This window comes from Misgurnus anguillicaudatus, chromosome 2 (assembly GCF_027580225.2).
Source record: "Misgurnus anguillicaudatus chromosome 2, ASM2758022v2, whole genome shotgun sequence".
Taxonomy (NCBI): Eukaryota; Metazoa; Chordata; class Actinopteri; order Cypriniformes; family Cobitidae; genus Misgurnus; species Misgurnus anguillicaudatus.
The window spans coordinates 47147018-47160041 of record NC_073338.2 but is presented as its reverse complement, the minus strand read 5'-3'; the positions used below and the strand labels follow the sequence as shown (position 1 = coordinate 47160041).

Below are 13024 nucleotides of genomic sequence, written 5' to 3'. Positions count from 1 at the left end.
CATTGATACCGCATTTATCAGGTTCCCTGCGGCATCTTAAAAAGACAAAAAATCTGAAAGGTAAATTTAAGGCCCTAAAAAGTTTTAAAACTTTGTTCATCCTAGTAGGTCTTAACTTAATTTATACACGTATTTAAATCCTTACCTCTGTTAATTTACAAGAAATGTTTTTTTATGAAAAATAAAAGTAAAACGCTGTAGTACTAAACAGTGGCGGAGGTAGAAATGAACCTCATAAAAATCTGGACACAAAAAGAAAAGTTCTGATCGCACTTCAATTCAGTTTTTAATCTTTAATTTCATGGTATTCAAAACTGATGCATAAAGGGTTAATACACGTCATTGTTTCTTGTCATCTGTAATGATAACGGTGATGTTGTTAAGGTGTAGTTGGATTGGATCTTCTGCTCTGGACTCTGAAGCTTTGGGAAGGTGTAGGTTCTCTCAGATGACCTGATAGAGCACTCATCTATCTCAATCGCACATCGATTACTGCTGCAGATGTCAGGGAAATTGACTCTCAGTCAACAACAGCAAGAGATATTCAGTCATTTAATCAATAGTTGCAGCTGAAAACCCACTGATGAGTTTTCCCTTGAGAATTGTTAGGACCTGCGTCGACTACAAAATGACAGCCTATGCAAGATTTAAAAAGAAACTATTGAGGTTGAAGTGCTGAATGTGTATAGACAAATATAGTCAGTGGGAGAAGACAAATAGAACATTTTTAATCTCTGTTGTTATGCTGGCCTAGAGTCATGTTTTCATCCACACCAGGGGTTCCCGAAGACGTTCAAAGCAATAAATCGATGGCTCACCAAGCACTCTCATCACTATTTTATGATTTAACCCTTAAGAGCTCTTTGTTGGATTTCACAAGATTAGTTTTAATTTATCAAAAAAAGCATGCATGTGGGCTCCGTGGTTAAATTTAACATTTAATATCTGTTTAAAACATAATTAATATTGCTACATGTGACGCTGTAACATTCTAGCTCATTGTCTACACTGGATGTGAACTCTTTAATGCAACAAATCTCTCCAATTATAGTTAATTGGAAATAATAAATATAATAAAAATATAATATAAATTAAATACAATAAAGAAATGTCTGCACAACAACATTTAAACTTGACTTTTCGAGCATGGCTCCAGTTCCACCACAAATTTCAAAACTATGCATCGAAATTTTGAAAGTAAATATAAACCGAAAATAGATGACACTTCGCTTCTCACAATTTATCAACACTACACAGCAAAGAGAAATCAAAAAAGTGAAAAGTTGGATTTACTTAAAAATGACTTCAATTGTTAATAAAACAATTTAAAAAATGTTTTCAACTTAAATATTCTCCCTTTAAGTGAAAATTAAGTTGATAAAACTGAATTTTTTTTAATGTTAACAATTAAATAAATAAATGACACTATGCTTCTCCGAATTTGTTATCACAACACTACACAGCAAAGAGAAATTAAAAAAGTGAAAAGTTGGATTTACTTAAAAAAATTACTTCAATTGTTAATACGTAAAACAATTTACATTTTTTTTTCATCTTAAATATTCTTACTTTAAGTTAAAATTTTAAATTGATAAGACTGAAATTTTTTGATGTCAACAATTACATATTTTTTTACCATAATTTTTTCACAAGTGAGAAAAATGAAGTTGATAAAACTAAAATATAAATAAGTGCTACCAATTGGAGTATTTTTTTAAGTAGTTAGAACTAATAAAGTAACTAATATTTTTTTTATTTTCATCCAATTTTCATTCAAGGTTTTTTCAAAACATGTTTTTTTTTTAAGTAGATACAACTTTTACTTTTTAGAGTGTAACTAAATAAAGTTAAAATATTTTTTATCCAATTTTCATACAAGGTTTTTTCAAAAACGTTTGATTATTTTATTGGTTTGTTGTTGTTTGGAGTCCAACTCAGACTCATTAAATTAATGCAACTAAAGAGGCATATATTAATACAATTCAAAAAATGTTTTTTTTTTAAGTAGATACAACTTTTACTTTTTAGAGTGTAACTAAATAAAGTACAAATATTTTTTATCCAATTTTCATCCAAGGTTTTTTCAAAAACGTTTGATTATTTTATTGGTTTGTTGTTGTTTGGAGTCCAACTCAGACTCATTAAATTAATGCAACTTAAGAGGCATATATTAATACAATTATACAATAAAAAAAATTTAAATTAATTTTTGGCCTTTTTTGTATCGCTTTCAGCCCAGAATTTTCATTTCGGTACATCACTATGCAAAACATTGATTTGCACCAACATGAAAGTGCTACCAATTGGAGTATTTTTTTAAGTAGTTAGAACTAATAAAGTAACTAATATTTTTTTTATTTTCATCCAATTTTCATTCAAGGTTTTTTCAAAACATGTTTTTTTTAAGTAGATACAACTTTTACTTTTTAGAGTGTAACTAAATAAAGTTAAAATATTTTTTATCCAATTTTCATACAAGGTTTTTTCAAAAACGTTTGATTATTTTATTGGTTTGTTGTTGTTTGGAGTCCAACTCAGACTCATTAAATTAATGCAACTAAAGAGGCATATATTAATACAATTCAAAAAATGTTTTTTTTTAAGTAGATACAACTTTTACTTTTTAGAGTGTAACTAAATAAAGTACAAATATTTTTTATCCAATTTTCATCCAAGGTTTTTTCAAAAACGTTTGATTATTTTATTGGTTTGTTGTTGTTTGGAGTCCAACTCAGACTCATTAAATTAATGCAACTTAAGAGGCATATATTAATACAATTATACAATAAAAAAAAATTTAAATTAATTGTTGGCCTTTTTTGTATCGCTTTCAGCCCAGAATTTTCATTTCGGTACATCACTATGCAAAACATTGATTTGCACCAACATGAAAGTCGATCCCATACATATTGATGGCATTGCAATCCGATATAAAATCAATAAAGTTTATTATTTATTAGTGTATCCTATGACCTACAGTCATTTTGTTGGCCCAACTGCTTCTGTAGACCTCAAGAATGAAAAAGATTTTTATCTGGACTTTATAAAAAGATGGAAATGTAAGACTAAACCCACAGCTGATCAAGGCCAGACACTATCTGGAGACCTTTTACAAATCTGCAGAATTCTGTATGGTAAATAATTTGAGTGTGCAATTACATTTGTAGTTGCAATTTGCCAACAAATTTAATAAATATAAGCAATGCATATGTAGAAACTCAAATATGAATGAGGAAAGTTGCATTTGATAATTGTTTAAGCTGAGGGCGGCAGTGTTGCCAAGATCGTGGTTTACTTGCACAACTGGACTATTTTGAAAATGCAGTTGTGAGAAGAATTACGGAGCTGTGGGTTGCATTATTTCAGGGTACTTTTATAACGTACCACGTCCGCCAAAACATTTGTTTTTAAATTGATCCGTTTCTTAAAATATATATATATATATATATATATATATATATATATATATATATATATATATATATATATATATATACAAATCGTTAAACTCAATTGGAGATGGGAAGAATTGGGATACTTTTTCTTTAGGGTGGATTTTGAGAGTTTTCATTGGGCTGGAAATTTTCCTTGGGCCTGGCAACCCTGGAGGGAGCAGACTTAGTGTGGGAAACTTTAACAGGAGATGTCTTAACAGCAGATTGCTAATGTTCTAGCACCAAACAAAGAGCAATCACAGATAGCAGCGACACGTATTGCCTCGTATTGACTTTTATTAGCCAATAAACATTTTGTGGGGCTTTTACTTTCATTTTGATGCCTCACAATTTTGAAAGACAGCAAACTGCACTTGGAGATGTTCGAGGTTCCAAAGGAAAGCATTTCTAATGTGATACTTCCAGACTGCACACACACATGCTGATCCTACATTATTATTTTGTTGTGACACAACCAGCGTGTAATAAACCGCCTCCAAACGGCCATCAGAGGACTCCAGCTGGAGGAAGCTTTGGATAAACAACGCATTTGCATTTGGCAACTCCTGCATATTGCCTAGCAAAGAAATGTTTTAGACTAAAAGGAGTAGAAAGGAGTAGAAACATTATTTCAATTTAAAAACTTTTTGTTTAAATAGATTTTTACGTTACATAACAGCTTTGAACTAAAATTTGCTATTTACTAATGCTACTTGGTGTCAGTTGGTATTTGGGGAAGGGATTTATGTCTCTATTGAGTCACTATTTTAGTATGCTACATTTATTTTTTTATTTAACTGTGCATACATTTATTTGCATGCTTTAGGTCTGTTATGATTATTCTGTTAATGTACTTGATTTAAAAATCCTTGATAAGAATTCGGCTGCTATATTGACATTCACTCTAAAAAAAGTCTGGGTTATTTTTGAACCATAATAGGTTAATATGGGAAAGAACAAACACTGGCTTAAATTTGACCCAACAGGGCTCCAGACTGCCACCAAATGGTGGCATTTTGCCACCAAAATTTGAGAGTGTGCCACTGAATTTTACATCCAGTCGCACATGTGCGACCAGTAAATTTGACACTTTTTGTGATGTGACACTGAATTTGAAACAGCACATTGTACTTTCTGCATCTGTCATTAAAGTATTTATTAGTAATACAGTGGAAATTAGTAGAAATGTGAATATTTGGTAAGCATGTAGATTTTTGGTGTGTGCCCCTAAATTTTCTGGTGGCGCCCCTAAATTTTCAGTTGGGGGCCACTGTGCTCCTATTGAAAAAAGTTAGTCTGGAGCCCTGCCCAATGCTGGGTTGTTTTAACCCAACTGCTGGGTAATTATACCCCATGGTTGCATAACAACAACCCAACATTGGGTCATTTTTAACCCAGCCTTTTTTAGAGTGTTGTGGTGGGGTCTATGGACAAGGGTCCAAGTAGCAAACCATTATATGCATGGAGTGCATAGATGGCTTCAAAGCAAAAACACACATGTGACACATAAATCAGCCACAAAAATGGGTCCTTAAACATGCGTAGCATTTAACATTGAATACTAAATGTTTCTGTTTAAATAAACTCTGTGCAGATAATATCTGTGCAAAACACTTTAGTCCAGTTCAGTCGAAATAAAACACATTATGACTGTAAATGTGCACAATGAATGAACCAAGATTAGGGTTGCAAAGTGGCGGAAAGTTTTCAATAAATTTTCTGTATATTTCTGGAAACTTTTCAAGAGAATTTTGGAAATATTCCAAAATTGGATACTTACGAGAATATATGGGAATTATTTGGAAATGTATATAAACTATATCATATACAAACATAAATAAACATTTCTTGACTGGTATAATTCCCCCATTAAGTGAAATATGGAGGATTTTTTATTTCAGGGGGAGTATGTGTGTGTGTGTGTGTGGGGGGGGGGGGGGGGGTCATTTAAAGACATTACTTTTTTCTCACCTAAATGTTTTCTCAGTCGTGAATTGGCCTTTACAATAGTATAATGTTGTTGCACACAGATTACACACAGGGAACAAGGAAGTTTTAAACAATTTTATGTCATTTATACATGCAAAGATGGACATTTTTTATATTATTTTGTGTGCAGGATTGAGGAAATGATCTGTGCTTGTTATGTAAGAATGCATGTACATGCAGGAGGTGTGACCTCAATGAAAAAAAGTAGGGATGCACCGATATGGACATTTTGGCCGATACCGATAACCGATAACTCTTTAAATTTGGGGGCCGATAACCGATATCTATAGGCCGATAAATATTCATATTATTTTCACAATGAAAAACTTGCAGACCGCGGACATCTTTTCTTTGCGCTAGACTAGCATACTATTTTTAAGCCCGCAACACATGTCATCTTCGTGCTATGTCACAGAAAGCACCAATCAAAACTCCACATGGCCAGCAATGAGCAAGTGAAGTGGTTCAACAAACCAAAATAATCCATCATTTATCGGCTTTCATTTATCGACCTAATTTTGCTATCAGACCGATAACCGATAATATTAAAAATAAGCAGTTATCGGCCGATATATCGTGCATCCCTAAAAAAAAGCAATGTGCATGTGACTGAGGGGTAGAATTAAACTGAAATTGCATAAAATTTTGTTTTGTTTAAGAATTTTTTTAACTACATTGAAGTTCCCTGTTATAGGCATTTTTTTCCCAAATTCCCATTTTATTCCCATTTTTCCCGTTAATTCCCATGGAAAGTTTCCAGCCTTGAAAATTCCCAGAATTTTGCAACCCTAACCAACATGTTGATGTAACAATGCATCGGAATGCCTGTAATTGATTTCCAATTTTGATTAACCAATGTTAGTTATGTCTCAGATTTCTTTTGATCATTTGTAGTTTCAGCACTTTTCCTTTTTTTTCAGCAGACCACCTAACATTGCTCTTCACTTTTGGACTCGTGTTATTCTGAGTGGTCTTGTCTTTGATAGGCCGCACGTCCTTGCGTTGTGATTCCTCACAGACTCATGAAATGACAGCTAATTGGGGCTCCTTTTCCTTTTAGAGTGCTGATGGACAATGCTCTGCGATTCCTCGTCCCGCCAGCCGGTGAAATTGCCCGGCATAATCAAAAGAAAATTGCAGAGGCATGAGTTAGGAGATGTCAAAATAAAGCGTGGAGGCAGACTTGGCCATTGACAAGTAGTTTACCTCTGTATTTATTTTCTCTCTCGCTCGTCCACCGCAGGCTTTGTGGCTGAAGAGTAGACACGAGATGAATGCAATCGGCGCTTTAAGATGTTGAGAAGATTTGAACGGCCTGCAGGTTTTTTTAGAGAGGCTGACAAGGTCAGGACTGATGGACGATATGCCATTTAGTTACATTGAGCTTTCTGTCCAGAGAATACGTATGCTTCTGAATCGTCCCAATAAAAGTAAATTTTGCCTAATTAAGTTGATCAATATAAATAGCATACATGGATAGTTTGTACAGTTGGGTATAGTGATGCACCGATGTATCGGCCACCGATATTTATCGGCCGATTTTTGATGAATTTGAAACCATCGGCATATCGGCAATAGCACGAGAAAGGCCGATAGCGATTGTTTATTACTTAACTGCATAAAGAAATCCATTATATGTAAAAAAAAAAATGAGCTAATGTTGTTAATAAAATAAATGGTGAATAGCAAAAACCACCTTTGAAGGTTGTTATGCTGTCTTATTATATTTGTTTTAGCTTAATTTGTGCCTCTCTTATTATGTTGGTCAGTTGAATGTTAATTAGATCAAATCCATTTTTAGTAAAAATAATTTGATGCAGAAATACACTAGCTAATAGACCAACTGTATAGTATTGTATTAGTAGTGTTTAATATCGGTATCCGCATCGGTATCGCCCAGAAGTTGTCTGTTTAAATCGGTATCGGCCCAAAAATATCCTATCGGTGCATCCCTAGTTGGGTATTAGTGGTATAACAATAAATTGGCATGGATTTTATGCATCCAAACCACATGTAAAATATTGATATGAGGAAAAATTTCGACACTCAATGTTCACGTATCATCCGTCTACACGTTTCTGCCAAAGCATGCATTTTTGTTTACTGACAATAATGTCTGCCTGTCTGTCAGATTGCAGTGGCATCAGCAGAACTGTAGTGGCAGATGACGAAAACTTTGTGTCTGCTGCTGGACACTGTCTAAATACAGATAAATCGATTAGTAGCAATATGAAAAGCATACATATTGAAAATCGTTCTATCCACAATAACACTAATGTTCACATTTCATCAATTTGATAGCTCAAATCTCTTTCCCATACAAAAATGTAAGATTTTAAGGCCTAGTTTACATGACCTGAGCCACTACTACGACTTTGCTTATCGTCTTGGTGTAAACAGGCCTTAAAGATGCTCCTCCTGATATATAGCTGTGTGAATTGTAAAGAAGTGTGACTAAATGGGAGTGAATGGTCAACAAATAAGCAAGCAAATGACTTGCACTTATTTAATTATGGTGTGTCTGGTAACTTGAAAAGACAGCAAATAGTGTGTCACGGTGCCACAAGCAGGACTGTTTGTGCTTTTGTTTAAGCTGTCGTGACAGTGCCGTTGAATTAAAGTTCCCGAGGTACGGTTTATTTTCCTTTTCGAGCCTCTCGTTGGGTATTTCTTCAGACGGGGACAGTCAGGAGAGATGAGATCGTAAAGAACCGATTTTGCTTGATGCAGAAACAATGCAGAAATGTTTTATATTGGTGGTTTGGAAACTGGCCCAGTGTCTGTGTGTTTGTTGATTTATAAGACCTAAATCTGATGATGGGATGTCAGATATCTGATATGGCTTCTATGCCAAGCACATTCGCCAGCGTTAAATTGGCCGTCTGGAAAACAATCCTGATGGTTTCTTCCGCAGGAACGCTCATGAGACCCGAGCCGCCAATACACAACAGCAGTCACAGTTTTGCACTTTCCCAGAATTCTCAGTGTGTCTTACTGCACCCATATGACATCCTCTTAAACTCAAATCTGTTTGAAAATAAAAAGCGAATATTGCATAAATATGGCATGACTTGGACCAACAAGAGGACAGAAAATAAGTTGAAAGATTATTCCACTTTCATAAAAAACTGATAATTTACTCACCTCCATGTGATCCAAGATGTTTATGTCTTTCTTTGTTAAGTCTAGAAGAAATAAATTTATTTGAGGAAAACATTCCAGGATTTTTTTCCATATAGTGGACTTTAGTGGACCTCAACAGTTTACGGTTTCAATGCAGTGTTCTAAACAATGTTCTAAACGATCCAAAACCAATACATAAAGGTCTTATCTAATGAAACCATCGTCATTTTCACCAAAAAAGTAGCTACTTTTTAACCACAACTCTTCGTCTTGTACTAGCCTTGTGATGCGCCAACATGACCTTACATATAACATAATCACGTCGAAAGGTCATACATGATGTACAAGTGTGGAGAAAGAGGGCCGTTCTGATGTTGTTGTACGTGGATGATACCAATTAATGTCTTTGTGTCAGTTTATTGTTTAAAATGGTCCACAAATGTGCGCTTCATGTTACGCGTGACCTTTCGACGTGATTGCGCAATACCCAAGGTTGCGCTGCGCATCACACTGCTAGATAACTTCTCCCACTTGCGGACCTTTTAAAAGTACCTTTTTATTTTTTTGGTGAAAATTACAATTGTTTCGTTAGATAAGACCCCCTTATTCCTCGGTTGGGATCGATTAGAGCCCTTTAAAGCTGCACTGAAACTGCAAACCGTTGAGGTTCACTACAGTCCACTATATGGAGAAAAATCCTGGAATGTTTTTCTCAAAAAACGTAAATTCTTTTCGACTGAACAAAGAAAGACAAACATCTTGGATGACATGGTGGTGAGTAAATTATCAGTTTTTTAATTAAAGTGGAGTAATCCTTTAAGTGTTTTATTTATTTTTCATATCCAACTTTAGAAGCTCTTGCTTATTACTTATATCTGTTTTGTATCTCTTTGATTTTAATCGATTGTATTTAACTGCCAATATTTATATTGAACGTCCCTGCTATTTGCTGTGCCAAACATCACAATCTCACATTTAAGGTTAGTTAAGGTTAGCGACCACCCAGTAACAAATAAAAACACTTGCAGAAGAAGACTTTAGCAATCTCATTGCAATGCTGTGTCAATCAAACGGCATACTTGGTAGGCACTGCTTAATTTTTTCTCAGAAAATGTCAAAATATGCCTTTTTTGTTTATGATATTGCATGTACATTTGGGTGATTCTCACGAAAACTTGGTTTTAAAAATGTCAAGCATGAAAATGTAAAAATTGCTTAAATTTACTTTTTTTCCCACCAGACATTGAAAAACAAAGTCTGGAGTAAATGGGAACATTAATTTAAAAACTTTTACTTATCATTTAACACTTTTTGTAACATAATTTAAAAAATTAGTCCTAAAAAATCTCATTACCGCAACAGTCAGAAAACATCAACACTGACATATTTTCAAAATGACATGACAAACCTGAAAGAACATAATTTGGAGATTCTGCACATGCATTTAACATCAAAGTATTATGCTTCTATTAATTAAATTAACATTTAATAAGCATCTGTTGCGGTAATGATAATCAAAATGTCGTGTAAGCATTCTGACAAGACAATATTTCAAATTAACTGTAAAAAATGATCTTACCTGGTAGCCATCTTGAAGTAACTGGTCCATGTGCTTGGTCACTCAAAATCTACTCAAGTTACATATGTTACTGTTGTATTTCCTGAGAAGGGAACGAGACGCTGTGTCTCCCTTGCCATACTTCCTGCTTCCATGTAATGCCGTCTTTGGCAATATTTCAGATAGCGATATACTTCCTGGCTCCCGCGTCACCCTGTCTTTGTTGTTAAGCCTCACCATTGGTTGAATTTTATATACACATTCAGACGCACTTACCCCTGGAGGCGTCCCCAAAGTGTCATTGCAGTGACGCAACACGAGTTCCCTCGAAAGGAAACTGTAACAATGTATCTTAAAAGGTAACAAGATGTAATCTTGCTCTCACTTGAAATGTGTCCCCACATTTAGTCCTTGAATTTGAGGTTATTGGACCTGGAAAGTCCTTGAAAGGTCCTTGAATTTGAAGTTAACTAAGGTGTGGGAACCCTGCATTTAGCAGACGCTTTTGCCCAAAACGACTTACAAAGATTAAGAAACAATAAAAGCGATGTGTCATAGGGAGGCAATAGTACAAAAGGTGCTTATATAAGATGCAAGTGTTCACTATTTCTAAACAAAACCTGTTGAGAGAAAAGAAAAAGTTTGTTTAGGTCTTGAATATACAACGTCCCGCCCTGTGACAGACTCTTCACAGTATTGTTAGAGGCTTACATATATTACACGTCCTCAAGTACCTTTGGGTGCTTTAATTATATTCTTTCTTCTGTTAAAATAAAGGCTCACATAAAGATGAAAAACACACTTACATTTCATGCATAACCACAGGGCTGTATCATCTTATTATTATAGAAATGCAAGGATTTTTCCAGTTATATTTTATTTGAGTTGCCTCGTATATTCTCACAGAAAAATGAGTTAAAACCACATTGCAGCCAGACTGACATTTAATCTTGTCCTCACCGCTACATACGAAATGACATCCAGACACGACGATGCGACTTCCAGCTCATTCCTTCATTAACACTGCTGCTACATTACAGTATACTGACGACAATGTCCTTCAGCATTTGATGTCGGTACGCGATGTTAAACAGTGTACCAAAGGCTGTCAGGCAGTTTTGGGTTCGATTAATGTCTGTCGTTTGGGTGTCTTTGGTTTACTCGCATACTCGTGTCGGAGCTGATGCAAGCACTTTATACGCAATACTGGCTGGGAACAGAGGCCTAAAATGTGAAATTTATTCCAAGATATTCATCAGAATGAAAGGAAAAGTGCTTTAGATGTGAAAAAACATTTTTTTCTCAGTGTATATACCGCCTACCCCTGCCTAAGGGATGAGTGGCAAGACCAAAACCGTCATAATTTTATGTCATTATCACAGTATGTGTCACTGCTTAGTTTTCTGCTGGGAATTCAGCATGAAAATTGTTTACTGTATATAGATAAACCATGGATGTGAAATTGCATATATTTGGATGTTTAAAGGGGACATAAGTGCTATAATTGGGTCCTCAGTGCTTCTATCAACCTAGAAAATGTGAAAAAGATCAACCCAGTAACTTAGTTTTGGTAAATCATTCTCTGCAAGCATGTAAATTTGGCTCCCCCTGTGATGTCAAAAGGTGATCTTATTATAATAATACTGCCCCTTAATCTGCACTAACCATGGCACTGCCATTTAGTGCAGAGAGAGAGAGAGAGAGAGAGAGAGAGAGAATAATTCACAGCACAATTGAGTTTCAATTTCAACAAACCACCATTATGGTGATCAATGTTTGTCTTTTTATCAGCTCATTTGCGTTTTAAAGGACACACCAAACAGCGGCACATTTTTGCTTGCACCTACAAAGTAACAATTTTAACATGCTATAATAAATTATCTATGGGGTATTTTGAGCTAAAACTTCATATATGTATATATATATGTATATCTGAATAAAATTTGAATGCTGCAGCGTTACTTTTGTCAGCCTGCGCTAATCGACTCGCTCTTAAACTCTCACAGTACCAACCGTCTCTGATGAAGTCAGGTCGACAGTGCTTCCCAGAAGAACCACACCTCCTATCGTGACCACCACAACCATTGCCATCCACAGACCACCGGTGAACGTCACCACCACTCCCAAACCCAAGCAAGGAAGGGACCCAGCTGCGGACCACCCTGAGTCAGCGGAGCCCACCGCCGTCAGCCTGCCCCCCTCCAGCAAACGCTTCTGCGATGGCACGGAGAGGCGAGGAATATCCTGGCCGCAAACTCACCGGGGGGCAACGGTAGAGCGCCCCTGTCCTAAAGGCACTCGAGGTATGTATTCTGCATACCAGTATTTGAATTATGTCTATAATCGGCGACAGGAATTTCTTTTCATTAGAGAACAAGCTGACGTTTTTGGCATCATCCCCGTTTCTCTTGATATCGGGCATGTGGCATTTCTTATTTAAATGGCAGCCATATGGTGATGTCGAAATGACGGACATAATCAGTTTTTAAAGAGTGCCAGGGTTTGTGGTCCGTAATAAATGAAAGCCGGTTATCTGATTTTTATTTATTTCCCCAAATTAGAAGCTCAAACAAGGTTTTATATAGAAAACGTCCCATAGCATTTTGTTTGTTATTACAAATGCCATCGGATGTAGTCCCAATTAACGTAAAGTTTAACAAGAAAGACCTCAAAATGAAAACACGCTTGATGTTTTAATTACAAAGATAAGGACCACCGCAGTTGTGCTGACCTAAAATTACTGAACGTAATTCTTCTGTGTCACTGCCAGGAATCGCTTCCTTTCTTTGCGTGGCTGCTGATGGGACCTGGAATCCCAAGGGTCCGGATCTTAGCAATTGTACGTCACATTGGGTAACACAGGTGGCGCAGAAAGTAAGTCAGGTTTCCCTTTCACCTCCCTCTATAATTTGCCAAAAAA

General features: G+C 35.6%; 1 protein-coding gene across 6 annotated transcripts in view; it reads left to right on the top strand.

Annotated features, from left to right (window-relative positions):
• LOC141350977 (adhesion G protein-coupled receptor L2-like) overlaps nt 1-13024 on the top strand; it is a 153663-nt gene that overhangs the window by 80700 nt on the left and 59939 nt on the right. For all 6 annotated transcript variants that reach the window (XM_073856879.1, XM_073856873.1, XM_073856881.1 and 3 more), the window contains exons 6-7: nt 12111-12407; nt 12875-12978. In XM_073856879.1, the coding sequence (XP_073712980.1) occupies nt 12111-12407; nt 12875-12978 (401 nt within the window). The remainder of the gene's footprint in view (nt 1-12110; nt 12408-12874; nt 12979-13024) is intronic.